This window comes from Mercenaria mercenaria, chromosome 8, assembly GCF_021730395.1.
Source record: "Mercenaria mercenaria strain notata chromosome 8, MADL_Memer_1, whole genome shotgun sequence".
Taxonomy (NCBI): domain Eukaryota; kingdom Metazoa; phylum Mollusca; class Bivalvia; order Venerida; family Veneridae; genus Mercenaria; species Mercenaria mercenaria.
The window spans coordinates 31,610,725-31,635,479 of NC_069368.1; the positions used below are offsets into that span (position 1 = coordinate 31,610,725).

The 24,755-nt window shown below is 35.8% G+C and overlaps 1 protein-coding gene across 2 annotated transcripts; it reads right to left on the minus strand.

The window, feature by feature from the left end:
• Window positions 1–1,617: 1,617 nt before the first annotated feature.
• Window positions 1,618–22,891, minus strand: LOC123566651 (nicotinamide riboside kinase 1-like). 2 transcript variants are annotated; one of them, XM_045360940.2, is made up of 7 exons: window positions 22,752–22,891; window positions 16,235–16,288; window positions 14,263–14,417; window positions 12,930–13,056; window positions 11,017–11,088; window positions 6,753–6,856; window positions 1,618–3,106 (listed from the first exon to the last, which is right to left on the minus strand). In XM_045360940.2, exons 2-7 carry the CDS (start codon window positions 16,276–16,278, stop codon window positions 2,997–2,999), a joined length of 612 nt encoding a protein of 203 aa, XP_045216875.2. In that variant the 5' UTR covers window positions 16,279–16,288; window positions 22,752–22,891; the 3' UTR covers window positions 1,618–2,996. The 2 variants fall into 2 exon arrangements, with proteins under 2 accessions (XP_045216875.2, XP_045216874.2); XM_045360939.2 differs by having other exon boundaries at window positions 22,716–22,856.
• Window positions 22,892–24,755: the final 1,864 nt, after the last annotated feature.

Sequence of the window (24,755 nt, forward strand, 5' to 3'; positions counted from 1 at the left end):
ATGCAGACAAATGTGTTCTCAGATCAATTTTCAAGACACTGTTATGTCTCATTTGGGTGCTTTACAACATAAAAATATCATATAAAAAATTAACATAACCAGGTTTTCATTACTAAAACTTTTACATTAACCTTTAGCCTGCTGGTGGCGAGTGATTCTGCCTATGCGACCAGTACAGACCAAGATCAGCCTGCACATCCATGCAATCTGATCATGGTCTGCACTGTTCGCTATTCAGTCAGTAAATTTTCAGTGAACTCCCCTTGGAATAATAAATGGTGTTGCCCAAATTGAATGATGGACCAGTCCATTTTAGAAATTGAGCAGTTTAAGGGTTAATGCCCCAGTTACATTGCTGCCAATCCACTGTCATTCTATTTCAACTCGACATTAAAGACAGACTTCATCTATAAGAAATTCATAAAGACTGAGCTGCACCATGAGAAAACCAACACAGTGCATTTGTGATCAGCATGGATCCAGACCAGCCTGCGCATCCATGCAGTCTAGTCAGGATCCATGCAGTTCACTAACGGTTTCTCTAATTGCAAAACTTCGAAAGCCAATCAGTTGTTTTTTATTACCTCCCTTTATGGCTCAAACTGTTAAAAGTTCATGTGCAGTACTCAAAAATGTGCCTTTCTTACCATATAATTTTGCATAAAACCTATTTAGACAGCTGTTTCAACCAACCGTATTTAACATGAAACTTAAGGACTTATGGAACTTAATGCTTTTTTCAAAATATGATGACTTGAAACTGAACATTGGTTTGAACTTAGATAGTACTGTAAAATCATTTAATTTCATGGGCATGAAATTTGATGGTTTAAGCTAGAACTATTACTGTGAAATCATTTATTTTTATGGTGGACTAATCGCCATGAATTTCATGGCTGGGTCAATCCTCAAAATGAAATCCTTAAGAAAGTGAAACTCACATTTATTTTATTTTGAAATCCACAAATTCATATCTCCTTTTAACGAAAATTGCTAAATTTTATGCCCATGAAATGCAATAATTTTACAGTTTTTCATAGGGATTATGAAACATTCAAAATGAGTCTTTGAAGAAAAAATTATCGAACTTTATTGCTAAACTCAACCATGAAATCCACGAAAATAAGTCCCCAACAATTGTTAACTAGAGCTGCTTTTGACAAAAGTGCATGTCTCCCACAACTGCCTAATCATCTGAATAGTAAGTCTGTCTTTATATACTGTTTACTCACCAAAAATATACTTTAAATAAATTTGGAGTAAGTTTTGAAGTAAACGGCCTATTGTATAAGTTTTGTAGTGAGAAGCCTATCAGTAATTCAAGGGCTATAATTATGAACTGCCTAGGCTGATTTGGCTAGTAACTGAACTTGGTCAAGAACTTATTGGCTAGTTATCGAACTTAAGTCAATGACTTATTGGCAAACTCATTTTGTTCATGTTTGGTGAAGATCGAATAAGAAATGTTCGACTTAGAGTGCGGACAAGATCTGTAACAGACAGACTGACTGACGGACACACACAAACACAAGAGAAAATCAATATCAACAAAGTGGTGTGGAAGACATAATGATGTCACAATAGGTCTAAGTGCAAAGGGAATAACAAACACAGATGTTCATTCATTGTAATTGTGGCAAAATTTTAATAAAATTATGGACCATATATATATATATATATAACAAATCTCACAAGTTAACTCCCTTGAGGTGCATTTCCTGTGCATCTGAACTCTGATAAATCCGGCGACAAGCCACTTGAAAGCCTTGGTTATTTGACAAGTAAATTCTTCCTATCCCAGAGTTAAACATATAGTACTGCAAAAATGTTATTATATACCTTACTACAACTAGTAACAAGTTTACATTAAAATTACATAAATACCTGACATGCTCAAGAGATTGGCACATCAGCAAATGTCATGTTAATTACACACTTCTGGTCCTCAGTGAAATGTCCCTGCATCTGACATCAATCCTGGCTATAATGGCTTACCCATGTTTCACAATGACCCCTCCAACCATTATTGCACTAAGTGCCCCATTTTGTCCAGAAGGAACACTACAGCCATTTATCAACCTTTTGACTGCTTGTCTCATCAAGTTTTTTTTACTGTGCACATGTATTCGCTCTAGTTTTAACAGTTACTGTGAAATTATTAATTTTCGTGGGGGACTAATTTTCGTGGATTTTGTTGTAGAGTCAATCCACGAAATTTAATCCCAACGAACAAACAAAATTCCCATTTATTTTATGTTCAAAAGTTGAAATCCACTAATTCATATTCCCACGAAATTGCCGTTTTGACCAAAACCACGAAATTTCATGCCCACGAAATTAAATGATTTTACAGTATTACTTTTAAAGTAAACAAGCTTGAAGAAGATGGTAATGCTACACTGACGTTGACACTGTCCGTCATCTCGATTTTCTTCACCAGAAATAGGAAACCTACACTGTATCTCATGGCAAAAGCCAAAGTAAGATAGCATAACAATTATGTCATTTCAATAATGCTCAATATCAATTTTAACAAATATTGACAAATTCACTTAAAAAGAGTGAAATCATCAATGATACAATATTTAAACAATAAACAAGTGTAGCAACATATTTAGACAGGTCCCATCACAAAAGTAATCATTGTCTCTCTTTGACGCTACTCACAAGACTGAAGCCATGGTCTTTAAAAGTTCATTCTTTCTTCTATATAACAAGAAGAAACTATGTCATATCTTACAAATTTATCATGTTTTGCTGGATCCCAACCAAATATCAATGAGCATATTAAGACAAGCACTAATCTTATTTTAGCACAGTAAACAGAGTTTGGGTTTTCGCTTGGTGGTTATCCTGTAAGTTCAGTCTCACAGAGTAAAACACAAATTGTTTGAGAAAAAAAGTTTACAATGCCCATATAACTGATTTCTAGGTTATTTCAAAACCATTTGAACACAACCAAACCTGATTTGTCAATTCACAGAATAATTTTTATATCACAGATTTGAAGGTGTTATATTTTCACTACATGTCAACCTGGAAATGTCCGACAATATTCTGGAAACATTTTTGTCCAAAGAAGTCGTCTCATTTCCATCCAAATAAACTGAAAGATAAAAATATATGCAAAATTAATTATCCACAGAATGCTTCTGTCCAAGTTTAATTTATCTTTTTTTTTTCTTTAGTGTTTTTTTTTTCTTTTGAGAAACACACCACAACAGTGTAAACATGTTTGACCTACTGATTTCATGAAAGCAAACATTCTCACCAATTTTCATTAAAATTGGACCAAAGATGTGTCCTCTTAAGTGCAAACAAGTATTTTCTTCAATTTGACCTAGTGACCTAGTTTTTGAGCCAAAATGACTACATCTGAACTTGACCTGATTTGATCAAGGCAATCATTCTGAACAAATTTCATCAACCTTAATTGAAAATACAGCCTCTATCGCATACAAAACGTTTTTCTTTGATTTGTCCTAGCGACCTAGTTTTTGACCTCAGATGACCCATATTCAAACTTGACCTTGAAGATCAATTGAAAAATACAGTCTCTATTGCAAACACAGTTTTCTTTGACTTGACCTAATGACCTAGTTTTTTAAAACAGATGATCCATATTCTAACTTCACCTAGATTTCATCAAGGCTTCTGACTAAATTTTATGAATATCCAGTGTAAAATGCAGCCCCTATTGGGCTTTAATTTGACCGAGTGACCTAGTTTTTGATATTCAGTTTTCATCTTCAAACTTCACCTAGATTTCATTCAAACATTCTTATCAAAATTCATGAAGATCCGGTTTAAAATGCAGTCCCTATTGCATACACAAGGTTTTTCTTTGATTTGACCTAGTGACCTACCTTTTGACCCCAGATGACCCATATTCGAACTTGACCTAGATTTCCCCAAGGCAATCATTCTGATCAAACTTCATGGAAGATCAATTGAATAAGGGAGCCATGAAGGCCCTGTATCACTCACATGACCTACTGACTGGTCATAGATGTGGCCTCTAAAGTGTTAACTAACTTTTCCTTTGATTTGACCCAGTGAACTAGTTTTTGACCCCATATGACCTAGATGCACACTTGACCTAAAGATCATCAAGATTAACATTCTGACTAAGTTTCATGAAGATACAGTCATAAATATGGCCTCTAGAGTGTTAACAAGCTTTTCCTTTGATTTGACCCGGTGACCTAGTTTTTGATCCCACATGACCCAGATTCGAACCTGACCTAAAGATCATCAAGATTAACATTCTGACTAAGTTTCATTAAGAGATGGTCATAAATGTGGCCTCTAGAGTGTTAACTAGCTTTTCCTTTGATTTGACCCGGTGACCTAGTTTTTGTCCCCACATGACCAAGATTCACACTTGACCTAAAGATCATCAAGATTAACATTCTGGCTAAGTTTCATGAAGATACAGTCATAAATGTGGCCTCTAGAGTGTTAACAAGCTTTTTCCTTTGATTTGACCTTGTGACCTAGTTTTTCACCCCACCTGACCCAGATCTGAATTCAACCTAAAGATCATAAAGATTAACATTCTGACTAAGTTTCATTAAGAGATGGTCATAAATGTGGCCCCAGGAGCGTTAACTAGCTTTTCCTTTGATTTGACCCGGTGACCTAGTTTTTGACCCCACATGACCCAGATTCGAACCTGACCTAAAGATCATCAAGATTAACATTCTGACTAAGTTTCATGAAGATACAGTCATAAATGTGGCCTCCACAGTGTTACAAGCTTTTCCTTTGATTTGACCTAGTGACCTAATTTTATCACCCCACCAGACCCAGATTTAAATTTGACCTAAAGATCACCAAGATTAACACTCTGACAAAGCTTCATTAAGATATGGTCATAAATGTGGCCTCAGGAGTGTCAACTAGCTTTTCCTTTGATTTGACCTGGTGATCTAGCATAACCTAGACTTGATCTTGACCTAAGGATCATCAAGATTAACACTCTGACAAAGCTTCATTAAGATATGGTCATAAATGTGGCCTCAGGAGTGTTAACTAGCTTTTCCTTTGATTTGACCTGGTGATCTAGCATAACCTAGACTTGATCTTGACCTAAGGATCATCAAGATTAACATTCTGACCAAGTTTCATTAAGACTGGGCCAAAATTGTGACCTCTAGAGTGTTAACAGTAAAATTGTTGAAGACGCCGACGACGGACGGACAGATGACGACGGAAGACGGACACAGGGTGATCACAAAAGCTCTAGTTTGAGCACTTTGTGCTCACGTGAGCTAATAAAGCCTCTATCGCATACAAAAGGTTTTTCTTTGATTTAATCTAGTGACCTAGTTTTTGACCCAAGATGACCCATTTTTGATCAAAGCCTAGATTTCATCAAGGTAATCATTCTGAAAAAATTTCATGAAGATCAGTTGAAAAATACAGCCTCTATCGCATACACAAGCTAAATGTTGACAGACGACAGACAGACAGACGCTGGATATCAAGCGTTCACAATAACTCACATGAGCATTGCTCAGTTGAGCTAAAAACTAGAGCTACATTGTAAAAATGAAATTAAGTTGCTCACCTGAAAAGGGGTCTTAACCTTTTGACTTGGTAAGTTTTAATATCTGACAATTTGGAACTTGCATAGAAAATTATTTATTTGTCTCTTGTTCAACATACTGTAATATCACAGTTAATACAATCAAGGTACAACTTTAAAAATCATAAGAATCTCTTCCAGGGGTGGTTTGGAATAAGTACAAATTCCTGAACAAGGACCATCAAACCTTTGTTTCTGAAAACTATAGAATAGCGCAAACCTTCGTTTCAGGTCAGCTTAAAGTAACAGCTAACTTATATACCTAATTTACTATAGTAGAAAGCTTGTGTAATGAATAAAACAAGTTTTTGAAATCATATTTTTTTGAAATTAAAACAGTTTTAAGAGCAGTAAACTATGATTTATTTGTCAGCCTCTCAACCCAAATATAGTGGGTATGTATCTATGCATATAACACCAATAATGACCTAAATGTTATTTTCCAGTGTAGGACATTTGTCCCCATAAACATTGCCTCATACTGAAACAAGAGCTGTCTAAAGCCTACGCGCTCAACTATTCAAAGGCTTGTCAATAAAAAGAATTTTATAATAGTACTTTTATAACTGTGTCACACTAAGGGTCAAAATTATAAAAGCTGCTGTAATTTATAAGTACTTAAAATGGCAGAAATTTGTATGCAACAAGAGCTGTCACTAATGGTGACAAATGCCCCCGCAGCACCTTGACCTTTGATCTGGTGACCCCAAAGTCAGTAGGGGTCGTGTACTCAGTAAGTACTATCAGCATGTGAAGTTTTGAAGGTCCTAGGTGCTGTGGTTTGCGAGTAAAGTGCCTTCATGCAAAAAGTTAACGTTGCCTTCATGCAAAAAGTTAACGTTGTGACAAACGGACGGACAGTTGAAAACTAATATTCCTCCCTTTGGGGGCATAATTAAGTACAATGTCAAAATAGATACGCAACCTTATACACTGTCCCTCAACATAGCTTTGTAGTCTCAAATGTTGCATACATGTATACCATTATTACGGGTCAAATGTTCAGGTCAACTTTTTCATTAGAAGGCAAATGTCTCAAAAGGCAGAGGTCCGGATCCCTTTTTCTTCACAATCAAGCTGAACCCCTGTGCTCACCTTGGTCCGCTGGAGCCTGATAAGCTAAAGAAGCCCTCATAATGAAACCAATGAAAATGCTCCTTACCTATATCTTCTTGATCCTTTATGCTGTTTAAATGTTTAAGATGCATTGGCCACACAACTTGTTCAAAGTAGCCTGGTTTGTCTGGTGGGTTATAATCACGATATCTATAATCAAACAAGAGGGCCAAGATGGCCCTAGGTCGCTCACCTAAGAAACACTCCGTAACAGTGTAAAACATGTTTGACCTAGTGATTTCATGGAAACAAATATTCTGACCAATTTTCATTAAGATTGGACCAAAAAATTGGTCTCTTGCGATAAAACAAGCATTTTCTAAGATATGACCTAGTTTTTGACCCTAGATGACCCATGTTCAAACTCGACCTAGATTTTATCAAGGCAATCATTCTGACCAAAATTCATGAAGTTCAACTGAAAAATACAGCCTCTATCACATACAGAAGTTTTTTCTTTGATTTGACCAAGTGACCTAGTTTTTGACCTCAGATGACCCATATTCAAATTCGACCTAGATTTCATTAAGGCAATCAACCTGACCGAATTTCATAAAAATAAATTGAAAAAAACAGTCTCTATCGCATACACAAGATTTTTCTTTAATTTGACTTAGTGACCTAGTTTTTGACCTCAGATAACCCATATTCAAAATCGGCCTAGATTTCATCAACGCAATCACACGGACCAAATTTCATGAAGATCAATTGAAAAATACATCCTCTATTGCATACACAATGTTTTTCTTCAATTTGACCTAGTGACCTAGTTTTTGACCCCAGATGACCCATTTTCGAACTCGGCCTAGATTTTATCAAGGTAATCATTCTGGCTAAACTTCATGAAGATCAGTTGAAAAATACCGCCTCTATTGCATACACAAGGTTTTTCTTTGATTTGACCTAGTGACCTAGTTTTTGACCCCAGATGACCCATTTTCGAACTTGGTCTAAATTTCATCAAGGGTATCATTCTGACCAAAATTCGTGAAGATCAATTGAAAAATACAGCCTCTATCGCATACACAAGGTTTTTACGTGATATGACCTAGTGACCTAGTTTTTGAACCGAGATGACCCATTTTCGAACTCAGCCTAGATTTCATCAAGGTAATCATTCTGACAAAAATTCATGAAGATCAATTGAAAAATACCGCCTCTATCGCATACACAAGGTTTTTCTTTGATTTGACCTAGTGACCTAGTTTTTGACCCGAGATGACCCATTTTCGAACTCGGCCTAGATTTCACCAAGGCAATCATTCTGACCAAAATTCATGAAGATCAATTGAAAAATACAGCCTCTATTGCATACATAAGGCTTTTCTTTGATTTGACCTAGTGACCTAGTTTTTGACCCGAGATGACCCATTTTCGAACTCGGCCTAGATTTCATCAAGGTTATCATTCTGACCAATATTCATGAAGAAGAATTGAAAAATACAGCCTCTATCGCATACACAAGGTTTTTCTTTGATTTGACCTAGTGACCTAGTTTTTGACCCGAGATGACCCATTTTCGAACTCGGCTTAGATTTCATCAAGGTTATCATTCTGACCAATATTCATGAAGATTAATTGAAAAATACCGCCTCTATCGCATACACAAGGTTTTTCTTTGATTTGACCTAGTGACCTAGTTTTTGACCTGAGATGACCCATTTTCGAACTCGGCCTAGATTTCATCAAGGTTATCATTCTGACCAATATTCATGAAGATTAACTGAAAAATACAGCCTCTATCGCATACACAAGCTAAATGTTGACAGACGACGGAGACGACAGACGACGGACGCCGGACATCGAGCGATCAGAAAAACTCACCTGAGCATTGCTCAGGTGAGCTAAAAATCAAATTGAAATCATATCATTAAATGTATAATATGCGAATCAAAACAGAAATGCAGAGACATAAATGTGTCTTTTTCTAACGGAAGGGGCGGGCACTCGGTAGAACAACTGACCTTCCTTAAGGTTTAGCAGTATATCACAAAACCACAGAAATATTTAGTAAACGTACAACATCTTTAAAAACCACCTATCTTCCAATACACTTTTACCGTTCTGTCCCATAGAATTGGATTTATAAAATATTCTAAGAGTTGTCCCCTTTGAAACAAGGTGTAGGCGCTGATCTAATTTTTTTGTCTCTATATAATAGAAATATTGTCCTACCCATGATTTTCTAAGTGCCAAAAGGGCCATAATTCTTGCAAAAAGCAATGCAGAGTTACAGTACTTATTGTGCAGAGTCAGTCTTTAATGGCAAATAACTTCTCTGAGCTTTAAAACAATAGCTTTGACAGTTAAAGAGATAAGCTGAGCTAAACACAAAACTTAATCAAGAAATCTGATTTTCTAAGTCCAAAAGGGGCCATAATTCTTGCAAAAAGCAGGATGGAGTTATGTTTCTTGCTGTACAGAGTCAGCTTATAATGGTGAACAAGTATTGCAAGTTTCAAAGCAATAGCTTTGATAGTTTATGAGAAAAGCTGACCTAAACACAAAACTTAACCAAGAAATCTGATTTTCTAAGTCCAAAAGGGGCCATAATTCTTGCAAAAAGCAGGATGGAGTTATGTTTCTTGTAGTACAGAGTCAGCTTATGATGGTGAATAAGTGTTGCAAGTTTCAAAGCAATAGCTTTCATAGGTTAGGAGAAAAGTTGACCTAAACATAAGACTTAACGAAGAAATGATATTTTCTAAGACCAAAGGGCTCATAATTCTTGCAAAAGATGGAGTTATGTTTAATGCTGTACAGAGTCAGCTATGAATGGTGAACAAGTATTGCAAGTTTCAAAGCAATAGCTTAGACAGTTTAGGAGAAAAGCTGACCTAAACATAAAACTTAACCAGGCAATGCCAATGCCGATCAAGTGATGACAATAACTCATCATTTTTCCCCCCAAAAATTCAGACGAGCTAAAAAGAATGTCATTTGTAAAGACATAAAAGTATTCAATTGTCAAAAACAATGTTTAACCTAGTTATGTAAAGTTTAAACTCTGGTACATTGTTGCAGAACAAAGACATGTAACAGCTTTTTTAAAATGGTGAGTTTTTAAAGGCATTGAACTGTTTAGAAGTGTGACCCCTTCATGCAGTCCCTTTCTGGAATTCAATATATATATGAGCAAATTGACAATGTTTCTGTAGCAAAATAGAAATGTTTTATATGCTTTTAAATTTTCATGTAAAACAATTCTTTCTTTCTATGATTTGGTGATGTTCGAACTTTTTTTCTCTCAAACCAGCTGGATGGTTCCATCACATGAAGAATTCTACACTCCAAGCGAAGCTTAAACTCACAACAGTGAGGGACAGTGATTCAAGTCAGCGACAACCTATGCAAGCCCCTAAAATCCTGGCGGAAGCAGGTATTACTGTAGTGCTCAAAATCCCTTACTTGGGTGCAAGTACTTATCAGCAATCCAGGACACAGTCAGTTATCTTAGTACAAATCAAGTTTTACTATTTAGCCATGCAGGCTGATCATGGCCAGCACTGTTCACTATACAGTGAGTCAGTAAATTTTCAGTGAACACCCCTTCAAATAATAAATGGTACTGCCAAAACCGAATAATGGACCAGTCCTTTTTAGAAATTCAGCAGGGTAAAGATTAAGTTAGTAAACTCATAATGACACTAGGCAATTTCCATTTGATTATACATTCTTGTTCAGCAGTTGGACTTTTCTGATTTAAAGTAGCTCAAAGAGCACATTACTTTCAAAACCTCTAGGAAGTACTTTGTTTGTTTGTTTTGGGTTTAACGCCATTTTTTCAACAGTATTTCAGTCATGTAACGGCGGGCAGTTAACCTAACCAGCGTTCCTGGATTCTGTACCAGTACAAACCTGTTCTCCGCAAGTAACTGCCAACTTCCCCACATGAATCAGAGGTGGAGGACTAATGATTTCAGACACAATGTCGATTATCAAATAGTCACGGAGAACATACACCGCGCCCGAGGATCGAACTCATGACCCCGTGATCCATAGACCAAAGCTCTACTCTAGGAAGTACTAAAACAGTACATACAGAGAATACATTATTGCTCACTGTCATTACAGGTTCTCTAACCCTTATCCTGCTGAATTTCTAAAATGAACTAGTCCCTCTTTCAATTTGGACAATACTATTAACTGTTAAAAGGGGTGCTTACCAAAAAAGATACTGAGTGGCGAACAGTGCAGGTCATGATCAGACTGCATGGATGTGCAGGCTGATCATGATCTACACTGGTCGCAAAGACAGACTCAATCGAGTCCAGCATGATAAGGGTTAAACATCCACAAAAACTACTCACTTCCGTCTTTCAAAGCAAACATCCCTGTCCACTGATAAGAAGTATTTCATATCAAATAGTTTGGCTAATGGGCTGAAATGAAACAATGAAGTTAAACGATAACATCTACTTAAATATTACTATGAACAATGTCAGGAAAGGAACTGTTTAAATAACAAGACATTGGGTTTTTTTTAAGTTAATGGAATCGGTCATAAGTGAAAACAAGCACCAAGGAAGTGCTATAAAAAGTTCATTCATGAGCAGTTACATTAATAGTCTGTATAAACTAACAAAAGCTGTCACTAATGGTGACAAATGCTCCCGCAGCGCCTTGATCTTTGACCTGGTGACCTTGACCTTTGACCTGTTGACCCCAAAGTCAGTAGGGGTCGTGTACTCAATAAGTACTATCAGCATGTGATGTTTGAAGGTCTTGGGTGTAGTGATTCGCGAGTATAGTGCCTTTATGCAAAAAGTTAATGTTGTGACGAACGAACAGACGGACAGTTGAAAACTAATATGCCTCCCTTCGGGGGGCATAAAAAAACATTTTAGGGCCTTAAGGCTACTAGCCCATTGTTTGGGTGAAATTTGTCAACATATTCATTTCCACCAAGTTTGACATTGAATGTTTATAATGTTTATATGACACTAAAAAATGATAAAATGGGTGCAAATAAAAGTTAGATATTGGTAAAAATGCATGACGAATGCAAGTTCTCTGCATTATTTTAAAAGGGTTGCAATGATTTACTACTTTCTGCACAATTTTTTGTTATTTAAAAGAATATCTTGCAAAAGTCTTTTGTCAGCAAGTTAAAATATGTACCACTAGTCACTTTCAGAGCACTCACTTTTTTATGGATTTTTGTGAGAAATTATTTTTCACCTAAAATTTGTGGGTTAGTTTCTTTAATAAATGCATCCATTTTGCAAAATGTAGTAAAGCCCCCTGTGGTGTTAATTAGCGAATAAGACTATTTTTGCTCCAAAAAAAAAAGAGTGAAACTACATGTAACATTGCCATTTTTAAAATGTACTTTTATATACCTTTCTATCACGATACATTGTTGCTACAATATTGTGCACCATTCATTATACAACTACATGTATTAATAAGTGTGCTGTATCCACAAGTTTTATGCAGCTTAAGATATTTTTACAGCCAAACCGAGACTAAATCGCAGCGACTCTGAACACAATTCTGATTCTCCATCCACTGAAAAGTCAGGTCAAATACACATTCCACCCCCTCCACTCAACCCAAAAATGCAAGTTATTAATGACATACTCACCTTCCAAATTCAAATTTCTAGAGGGACTGAGAAAAATTGGAAACCAATCCTTGGACCATAAAATTATACTGTCATTTCTCTTGCTGGCGACAAATGTAGAAGGTTCTAACTATGACATGATTAGACATGTTATGGGTATGAATTACCAAATCCCTAGATGCATATGCTTAAGAAATGCCTGATATATTAAACTGATTATGATATATAACTGGATGTATTCTGCACATAATCTTGAAAAGGGGAATATTACAGTCAAGTCATATTAAAATCCTTTAATGGATTAAGGAGATACAGAGTGGACAAAAAATCGAAGAATCAAACCTTTGACCCCAAGTTGTGACCTTGACCTTGAGCCAACATGACTGACTAATCAGTTCTGCATATCACCTTGATGAGGTGATCATTCGACCCAAGTTTCATGAAAATCCTTTAAGAGGTTTAAGTTTTATGGAGCGGATACAATTGTTACGTAAGGACAGACCAATTCCTATAATCCCACACCACTTGTGGCGGGGCATTAATAAACTTTAAAAGAAGTAACTCCTGCATGTTACAAGTATAAAACTGCAGCTGCTCCATTAATAATAGTTATATGTAACTTCCTTTTCCCAAAAAGTCATTCTGTTTAATTCATACCTCCAGCCAAAGACAGAGAACCCTTCCACAATAAGGAACATGTTGTTATCTCCCCTGTCCTGCTCATATCTAGACTTCAACTGTTTTACTTCATTTACCATCTTGTCCATCTCTAAAGATCTGTAATCTGAAAATAAGCACATGATATTATATCCCCTGTCCCGCTCAAATCTAGACCTCATCTGTTTTCATTCATTTATAATCTCATTTATCCCTAAAGTTTAGAACATGTTATTATCTCCCCTGTCCTGCTCATTTTCAGACATCAACAGCTTTACTTCATGTACCGACTTATCTGTCTTTACAGAACCCTCATCTGAAATATAGTACATGCTGTTATATCCCCTGTCCCGCTCATATCTTGAGATCAACTGAAATATGGGTACGAGGGTTATGGGCCTTGTGTCATATGACGAAGGTGCAGATGTGGCACAACTATTTTAAGTTTAAAGCACATCCATTCAGTTATAACATAGATAGAGTAAAAACACATGAAAAAATTATTCATAGATAGAGTAAAAACACATGAAAAATTTATTCTGAAATTCTAAGAGAATCAAGCTGATAATTCATCAAATATAAGTGCAACAGTTATGATGAGGAATAACTGATTTAAGTTTGAAGCAAATCAGTAACGTAACAATAGTGATTACAAGAAGGTGCATCAAAGCTTAAACCTAAAATTCTAAGTAAAATGGAGGCAATTTATTAAATATTGGTGATAGAGTTATGGCATCTGTGTCTTGTAATGTGGTTGATGATGGAGCAACTTGATCATTTAATGAAAGAGATACAGGAAAAGTACATCAATTTAACCTTTAGCCTGTTAAATTTTTAAAATAGTCTGGACCCCCATACAACTTTGGCAATACCATTTATTTTTTGAAGGTATTTTCACTGAAAATTTACTGACCTGACTGAATAGCAAACAATGCTGACCATCATAAGCCTGCACGGCACGGATGTGCAGGCTGATCTTGGTCTGCACTGGTCACTGGTCACAAAGGCAGAAGCACTTGCTGCCAACAGGCTAATGGTTAAACCATGGTGTGGTAGCCAATACCAGGCAATTACCATAGATCTCTGTAATACTTTGTATAGTCAAGCTAAAAATGCCACAAAACTTCATCTGTTTTTAGGAGTCTGTCAAACATATCTTGTTGCGTGCTACTGAAGATCAACTGTATAATCCTAAAATGTTTAAAAGCACCGCACAGTACAATTTATAAAACTTGTCACACTTTGTACGTTTTTCAACCAACAGAAATCCTGATGAAAGTAATGCTTCGTCAACAACAGTTACAAGTCATAATTAACCATATTCAATACTTACCTTCCCAATTATGATGTTTCAACTCTGGAATGTATATTGGCTCCAATCGTGGGTCATCTGGGGCCAGAAAATATGTATCCTGGCATACCTTCATGCAGTTGGGCAATTTCTTCACAAGCTGTCCAGCCAGAGTCGATTTGCCACTATTTGTTGTCCTGTAAGCAAAACGAATGATTTTGGTTTTGGCTCTACATTAAGCATTTACAATTTCATCCTTTACATATTCTAACTATTGCCAATGATGGTTGTAATACCTTACTAAGTAGAGAATTCAATTATTTTTAAATTTTAAGAAACTGTGCACAGCAGCAATATCAGTAATCTGGTTCTCTAAACTATAATAGTTCCAAATAGCTGTTCATTTTTTGAAATTTGCAGGGGACCAGTCTACAATATATCAATCAATACATGAAAAAAAGTATTTACTGTAAAATGATAATACAGAGAAGTAACCAAAACATATTCTAGCAACTTTAATGAACTTATCATTATATCCAAGCTTTACTGACATTCATATGGATTTTATTTGGTTTTAGGTCACAGGGTTAGAATTTACAACTTTTTTCACTTGCAAACTTTTGCAAGTATAAACATGGAGCTGCGTTCAATAAACGTCAAGGTCAAACTGACGTCAGGTGATGTTTGAAGATGAGGAATGGTCAAAGGTTACATCTGCATTAGTATCATGTCATTCTAGTAAGGGGTATTGATGCTAGACGAAACGGTCCCATTTGTTTAACCAAGAGATGGCCCATATAAAGCAACCTAAGTCAAAAATGAGGTCAAGGTCAAGGTCAAACTGAGGTCAGGTGATGTCTGAAGATGAGGAATGGTCACAGGTTACATCTGCATTAGTATCAAGTCATTCTAGTAAGGGGTATTGATGCTAGATGAAACGGTCCCATTTGGTTAACCTCGTACGGACAGACGAACGAACGAACAGACCAACGGACGGACAGGACAATCACTATATGCCTCCCGCATCAGTATATGCTGGGGGCATAAAAATTTCAACTCGCAATTTATCAACTTAAGTCGCAACTTTGTTTGGCAGAAACAAGGCTGTCCTCCATAACACAACCAGTAAGCGTATGTAGTACAAAACATGGTTTTTCCGTCAAATATCGTGCACGCGCGGCGCATACCAGTAGTTACTGTGTTGCGAAATTAAATTCACAGTCCATGCACTATGTAAAAATGTCATCAATCGGTGCGTACTGTGTGAAATATCATCAATAAATGCGTATTTACAGCAGATCAAAACTGAAAGTTAAAGAAATTAAAACTGTCGTAATCTCTACTTGAGATTTTGCATTTAAAAAATTATGCGAGCTTGGGCATAAATCACTCGCATTTTTCAACATGTATTTGCATTCTTTTCAAAATGAACTTGCATTTTGCGAGTATCCGAGCTTAAATTCCAACCCTGGGTCACAGCAACCCAGGTCATATGGTAATTTTCCAGCTTTAATGGTGTAAGAAGATTCCAGGAGCCCCTCTGGGCAATTTGTTTCAGACATACATGTAGGTGGGTGCATGGGTAGAAACACCTATCAAAGAGCCAGCTGCATGCCTTTCAAGCAAGGATCGAACCCACAAGCGAGGTGCAAATGATTTAAGGCCAATAACCTTAACAACTCTGCCACAAAATAAATATGAGCTGTGCCATGGGAAAACCAACATAGTGGGTTTGCGACCGGCATGGATCCAGACCAGCCTGCGCATCTGCGCAGTCTGGTCAGGATCCATGCTGTTCGCTTTTAAAGCCTATTGGAATTGGTGAAACTGTTAGCGAACAGCATGGATCCTGACCAGACTGCGCATGTTGGTTTTCTCATGGCACGGCTCATATATTACCTTAATCTAAGAATGATCTGAATTCTCTTACAAAACTGAAATTTTGTACAACATACTTTAAACATCTAGGTAGAGTGCTAAAACATTAATAAGATATACTTTTTGTTTAACTTACCCGCTTAAACCAATAACTATAACTTGTCCCATCTGTTTTGCCATCTTTAGGAATCTGAATAGAAAACTATCCATTTATAAAATTCACATAATATGATATAGTTTTTATATTCTGCAAGCAAAATATATTGATAACTCTCTACATCCAAGTAAGAGGTCAGAATGGTAAACAGTTTTTCTGAATGGGATTCAAATCTTAACAATTTACAAGGCACAGTCGGTAACTGGCTAGAACCAGTAGGATAACCTTCGTGTTTTAACCCTTAGAATGCTTTTGATATGTTTAATTCTGCCTTTGCGACCAGTGTAGATCATGATCAGCCTGCATATCCGTGCAGTCTGATCAAGATCTACACAGTTTGCTATTCAGTCAGTATCTCTGATGTGCACCCTTTTTAACAGTTAATGGTACTGTCCAAATTGAAAGATGGACAAAGTTTAGCAGGGTAAGGGTTAAAGAACTCTATACTCAATGGTCACAACTGAAAACTGTTTCTGCTAAAGGAATATTTATAAGTTACACAACTTACAAGGTATGTTAATATTCCTTTGATATTGTTAAGTGACAAGGGGTTCACAAAACATTTTCAGTCTCTGCTGAGTTTGATAATGAAACTTTTATTTGTCAGTTATATCTAAACAGCATCTTTAAAACTAAATTTTAAGTTAATAACTATTTTCAAATGGCTATGTAGTATTGATGGTCAGTCTCAGTTGGAATTCAGAATTCAATCTTGAAGTTTTAGTAAAACTGATATTAAAATTTCAAACTGTTTTTATGTATTTTATAGTCTATGTATGACAAAATCAATGAATCTGAAAATCCTACAAGGGGTTAGGTGATACAGAGCGGACACCAGGGCTTCCATTAGGATTCAATTTCATGGAGTCAGGACTGCCTAACATTCAGATTTTGGAGTCCCTCTTATATTTTCTTTGAGTCCTACGTAGTATCACTTTGTACAATGACCTTCAATATCATCATCATTACTATCATCATCATATCTAATTGGTTCAGAACAATGTGTAAAGTAATAGAATAGGACCACTAGAATGATTAGAAAACATTTTATTTAACAAAAAATATTTTACTGTTTTACTATACGTATAGCAACAGTCAAGCATTTTATTAAAATCAACAGACTTACTGTTGTTCAGCTACATAATGAAAATCCACTTTAAAAAATCTAAAGTACATTTTACTTGGAGTAGAATTATGTCAAATTACGTCATTCACCTCGCAATACTCAACCAGTTAACTTTCATCCCACATCAAAGAAAATCAATAAAGGAAAATTTTGCCGACACATCCTTTGAAGCCACGTGCTAGTGTCATCAAAATGTGTCAAAGATATCAGTTCTTAATAGGAGAAAAATTAAATGTTTTGTTTTTTTCTCTAAAAAATACTGTAAAAATAGGATTTAACATTCACGAAAATCCAAAGTAAGTAGCAAATTTATTACCGATCGGAAAAAATGTTTTAGTTTAAACTGGATGTGAAATGTCATTTGCTAAAAGAAAATTGCTGAGGTTTTTTGATATATTTTCCACAATTAGTTACTTTGTCTTCCGACTTCGGAGCTTGTTTCACCAACTTAATCTGAGCCAAATGCATGTAATGTTTTATTGTCGGCAATTAGCGCCTTCTAAACATGTCAACTGATCTGGATAACGGTTTACATTTACAGACAGTCTCTATCAAACACGATGCTTTCACACTAGTCTCACACTTCAAACACTGCCGGCAGTTTTTACGGAGCTGTCAATCAAGAGTTAAACCACTTTGATTAATTTCGGGGCGGAGCTAATCACGTCATTCAAGTGAAGTTACGTCACGGTGTATTGATTTTGTCGTCCTTTGAAAATATCCGAAGTCCTTGGTACGCCTCTGACTTTGTGTATTGGCGTACGGATCATAACTTTTGGCCTATTTTACGCCGGGACGCCGCTTAATGGAAGCCCTGGCGGACACCAAATGGAAGGATCAAAAACTTTGACATCGAGTTGTGACCTTCACCTTGAGTGGACATGGCTTACACACGAGTTCTGTATATCGTCTTGACGAGGTGATCATTTGACCCAAGTTTCAGGAAAATACTTCAAGGGGTTTAAGTTATATGGAGTGGACACAATGGTTAGGACGGAATGAGACCATGCACTCGTGTTATCCTGTACAACGCTAAATCAGTGCATGCCAAGGAGAGAAGAAACTATGATTTTTTATTAAAAGCTGAATGTCTCGAAAAAAATATGACATTTTCCTTCTGAAATACAGAAAATAATCACTGAATTTATTTACTTTGAACTGGAATGCAGGAAAAGTTTGTTAGGTATACCCTAGTCTACATAATGAGACCTCGGGTAGACCGATTTTACATTTTGATATTTTACATTGTCTACCTAGAGGTCTCAACCAGAAACAATCAAAACTGTGGTGGCAAATGTGATTGATGGAAAATCAGATTTGTATGTAGTCACGAAATAATTTCGGTCTTAACTGTTTACCTGTTGTTTTAAATCATAAATTGTAAAGAAAAAACGTAAATAAATGACATATTTATGAAGATTTTCTGTTTTTATAAAAATTAAACCTCTAACGGTTAGATTTGTCTACCAACAATGGCGGCTGAGGGTGTGACCAATGAAAACGCTTCCTGTAATAACAAGAGCTGTCCGTAAGACAGCCAAGCTCGACTATTCGAAATATTGTCCCAGAAGCAGGAAAATATTACCCAAAAAGGTTAAATATCAAAAGAGTTTTAAGTTCAAAAGGGGGAATAATTTGACCAAAATGCATATCAGTTATGGGACTTGCTGCTATCAACTAGTTTTATAAGCCCCAAAGGCACATGTGAAGTTTCAATTCAATATCTGCATTAGTTTTGGAGATAGAAACTTGCATGTAAAACTTTAACCAGAATTTTCAAAGTCTTAAAGGGGGCATAATTTGCCCAAAATACATGCCAGAGTTATGGGACTTGATCCAGTGAGGTTAGTAATTGATCTAGAAAAAGAAAAAATAAGTTTCAAATCTATATGCCTTTTAGAAATAGCTGTATGTACTTGCACGCAAAACTTTAACCAGAATTTTCTAAGTCCAAAAGGGGGCATAATTTGGCTAAAATGAAGGTCAGAGTTATGGGACTTGCTGCTATCAACTAGATTTATAACCCAAAAGACACATGTTAAGTTTCAAATCAATATCTGCATTAGTTTTGGAGATAGTAACTTGCATGTAAAACTTTAACCAAAATTTTCTAAGTCTAAAAGGGGGCATAATTTGCTCAAAATACAGGTCAGAGTTATGGGTCTTGACCCAGTGAGGTTGGTAATTGATCTAGAAAAAGAAAAAATAAGTTTCAAATCTATACGCCTTTTAGAAATAGCTGTATGTACTTGCACGCAAAACTTTAACCAGAATTTTTTAAGTCCAAAAGGGGGCATAATTTGGCCAAAATGAAAGTCAGAGTTATGGGACTTGCTGCTATCAACTAGTTTTATAACCCCGAAGACACATGTGAAGTTTCAAATCAATATCTGCATTAGTTTTGGAGATTAACTTGCAAGTAAAACTTTAACCAAAATTTTCTAAGTCTAAAAGGGGCCATAATTTGCTCAAAATACATGTCAGAGTTATGGGACTTGACCCAGAGAGGTTGGTAATTGACCTAGAAAAAGAAAAAAATAAGTTTCAAAGCTATATGCCTTTAATTGATGGCTGTATGTACTTGCATGCAAAAACTTAACCAAGGTGTGACGCCGACGCCGACGCCAGGGTGAGCAGAATAGCTAGACTATTCTTCGAATAGTCGGGCTAAAAATAAATCTGCACTGTTTGAAAGCGGTACGTGAAAAATCGATACCAACCGGCGTAATTCGTTTGATCTATTTACCCTTACGAAATGGACAAAAAGCTGCGAACATGCCGCGAACATGCTGCGAACATGCCGCGAACATACCTATTCGCAGGAAGAATTCGCAGGATATTCGCTGCTACCGCGATCATGCCGCGATTGGTTTCATACTAGTTCGCGGGATATTCGCAGGAAGAGCAATGATCGCGGCATGTTCACGACAGGAACTTAGATTATAATCCTTTGGTAAACTGTTACTGAAGAGCTTTTATAGGAGCAGGTAATTGTAGATCAATTAATTTGTAACATTATCTGTAAGGTCACAGTATGAGTCTGATAAGTTAATTACAACCAGATATTCTGGACATGTTTAGAGGGAAATCTGTATGCATTACAGACAGTTTTCATAAGTGATTCTTAGAGGCTGATAGGAATATATACTTTAATGTGGTAAGTCAGAAAATTTATGTTTAATATCTATACTGATATATCTCAATAAACATAAGGAATTTTGAAAATGAAATAGATATATGCTTAACCTTTTGCAGAGCTGTATCAGATTATCTAAAAAGAAATATAAAACTACCTTATTAATATTTTGACAATTTCTAAGCTTCATAAGTCTGATAATTAACATGTACAAACTATGACAGATTTGTAGTGATACATATAACCTATAAGCAGTGTGAAGAAAAATTTTTTGGATGAAATGAATACATGCACTCAGACATGTACTGTTATTGAACTGACAAGTAACAGTTAAAATTCAAACATATTTTATCATTAATGCTCCAAATATTATATGAAAAAGTTGAGACATTGACAATTTGACTTTGTTACAACCTCGGTGTTCATGTTTATTCAATAAATTTATATCCCTGATTCCTATTAATTTATTTGTTTTTGCACTTTTTCTGTCCATGCTTTTTTGTACACAATTTCTGTAGAGATGGTTTTCAGCTAGTTCGCGGCATGTTCGCAGCAACTAATTCGCGGGATGTTCACAGCAACTTGTTTGCAGGAAGTTTACAGCTACTTGTTCATGGGAAGTTTGCGGCAAAACTAATTTGCCTGTGAAAAGTGAACACCAAACGAACAACCTGCGAACAATTATACCAATTGTATCAAAAGAGTTTGCGGCATGTTCGCCGGATATTCATGGCATGATCGCAGCAAGTGTTCGCGGCAAACTATATAATATTTCCGTAAGGGTAAGTTAAAAGTGATTTCATGCCATAACGACGAAATGGTTCTACACCGTGCGCATGTGTTTACCGGTGATCGGTCATTTTCCAATATGTAGTACACTAGTGTTAAACCTTGGCATTTTTTAACTGCCATAGTTTGAATTTTTCTTAAGAAGCCTCGGTAATATATACATAATTGAAAAGGAAAAATTACAGGCTTTCTACGTATGTATTTCTTTTTTTTATCCGTTGCATTATTATAACATAATTCCCGTCCAATAGATTCCATTGGGTGTTATTTACGCAAAGAAGAGGACAGTGCTATCACATTCTTTACCTTTTCTGGCGGATATCGACAAGTCAAAAAAATATAACAATATTCAACTCTTCAAGTAGAGTGGGCAGACCAATGCTCGGCGCATACCAACGCTCGGCGTATATCACGTTTCTCTGGGAATTTCTTAATATATATTTAAAATATCAGCTCTTGTGAGTCCCTTTTTGTTTGTTTACATCAAGCGTAATTTTATCCAAGTGGGTTCATTTCCGGTATGGTCACGTGGTCACAGTAAAGCAGACGATGCAAGGCTAAAAGCCGTTCAGTTTTGTATTCTACTCTCATTAAAACAGATTTTCTGGTAAAACAGGTATTAAAAAAGTAGCTTGCAGGCGGAATTATGGAGAAAAAAATCATTTTTCTTTTTAATTATTTTATTTCTTTATAATTAAATAAACTATAAACCCTTATCATGGCATTTTATACGGACCAATTGTACTGCACTTTTCTGTAGCATATGCTGTTCAAGTAATTGATATACTATGTGGACTAATGACACTTTTGTAAAGATTTCCAAAAAATAACGGATATAAATCATTAAATATCATAAGTTATTGATTTCTAGAAGTTAGACTCATAGAATTGTGATAAATTATCTTCAAATGAATCCCTTAAGATAATTGTTGTATAAAATGTGTTTATTCAATTTATAGATATCTATATGCAGAATATAGAGAGAGGGGTCATTTACATACATGTTTTTGACTTAAAAAAAATCAGTTAATCAATACAACCTATGTCTTGTGTTAGATATGTCTTATACTTCACTTTAATGCATAAATAGTTCAAAATTACAACCTGCAGATTAATATGCCGTACGCCGAGCGTTGGTATACTTCCGCATGAACCGTATAGGTTTTACTGGTACTATTTTCAGTTCCCGCCTATTACGTCACGGTGTGACTAGAAATATGTAAACAATATGGTTGAATATTCACAGATTGTTCTGCAAACTGACGATAAAAAAAGTACGGTAAGTTAATGTAAAATCAGTTTTTAGATTTAAAATATGTAGTTTTTACGCCGAGCATTGGTCTGCCCACTCTACAATTATTTGGACTAGGTGTACCCTAAAGCACTGTACAACAGCTTTGAACATTTACCTGCAAGTTGTTATTGAAAAGAACTTTATTTATGACCTTCAAACTAATCAATAATCAATGTCCAGGTTGTTCTTCTTCCCAAGTGTTGTCCTCTTCCACTACTGTATCAGAGTTACTTGCCCCTGTTTCATTCAACTTGTCTAAAAACGCTGACAAAAGACGTTTATTTAGATGATCTGTCTGTGTAATCTCCCTTTCTGGGTTTTCTGATTCCTCAGCTATATTTCCGTTATTATTTTCCGAGATGTCACCAGCGTTTTCCACGTTTTCTTGGTTATTTTCCTCACTTTGTTCGTCAAATTGATTTCTTTCAGCCATGATAATAACTTCAGCTGACTGTGTTTTTGTGTCGTTGTCATCACACCCTTGTTCTCTCTCTGAGAATGAAATTAAAGTATTTTATATAAACTTTATCAAAATGTTAAATGATTCTCAAGGTACTTGTTTTAATATTAAGAGCAAAATTTAATATTAGAAAATAAATATATTTTTTTGCATTTAACAAAACTTTCATTATTTGATGCACTTGCCTAATGATATCCCCGGTCTATTTGTGTCATATGATTGGTGAAATTTACAAGATTTCACTTACTGGCATATCTCATGATATCCCAATTTAAATAGTCTAGGTGCTTGTATGAAAAGAAATTTTAAAAACTCATTTTTGGACAACGTTTTTTTTTCAAATGAAAGGTCATCAAGAAAAGAATCTATATGGAAAATGTAGCTTAACCACTTCCAAGGAATGTGGCTGTTGTTTTCTTTCTTAAGAAAAAAACTTTTTCAATACGATATAATAATAATTAGCAAACCTTTATTTTTTTAGTGTAAGATAGAAAGGTACTATAATAAATGCGGTCAATCACATTTAGGCTAACCTTTACCCCGCTAAATTTCTAAAATGGAATGGTCCATCATTCAATTTGGGCAATACCATTTGTTATTCGAAGGGGAAAATTCACGAACTGAATAGCGAACAGTGAAGAACATCATCAGCCTGCACGGTTGATGTTGGTCTGCACTGGTCGCAAAGGCAGAATCACTTGCCGCCAGCAGGCTATAAAGGTTAAAGCAACATTTTCCATTTTTATATTATATTTTCAAATATTATCTAAGAAACAAAAATGCCGATTACAGAAACTTAGGCCCCTACTGGAAAAGTCTTATTTAATATTTTTATGAAATCTTGTAATTAACCAGCTTTTCTATGAAAGTACTTAAATAAGCAAACTATTTATTTTGATTTTGACAGAATTTCCAGTTTTACATTTGCACTAAGTATTGATAGATATTAGGATATTCTAACAATCTGAACCAAATTTACACATAACTACATTTTACACGGTCAAATCCTGGAAGTGGTCTCCAGTGCAAAGTATCTAGGGGTAGATATAGCAAATGATCTCTCCTGGAACACACATGTAGATAGAATCACAAACAATGCAAACAAATCACTGGGTTTTCTACGCAGAAACCTCCCGGTCAAAAACCAAAATATTAAAGAAACCTCCTACAAGACTCTAGTTAGGCCACAACTAGAGTATGCCTCTACGGTATGGTCACCACACACACAAAGAAACATACATAAAATAGAAATGGTGCAAAGAAGAGCTGCCAGGTGGGTAAAGGGTAAATATTCATATTATGATAGTGTAACAAACATGTTAAATGATCTCAGTTGGCAGACACTCGAGGACAGACGGACAATTGCTAGACTTTTCATGTTTTACAAAATCGTTCATGGTTCCGTAGCTATTCCAGTCCCTCCGTATCTAGTACAGCCATTGAGACGAACACGTCATATGCACGAACACTCCCTTAGGCAGATCCATACAAACATTAATGTTTTTAAGTTCTCTTTCTTTCCATACACCGTTACCCTATGGAATCAGCTGCCACCCCTGATCGTTAATCAGCCTGATCCTGAACATTTCAGACATGCTGTTAACGCATCCCACTACTATTAAGTGACTACACCCTGTTTTATCCTGATTTTACTCTTGTTAATACAGTTTTATCTTGCACTATCTTCCTTTTGAC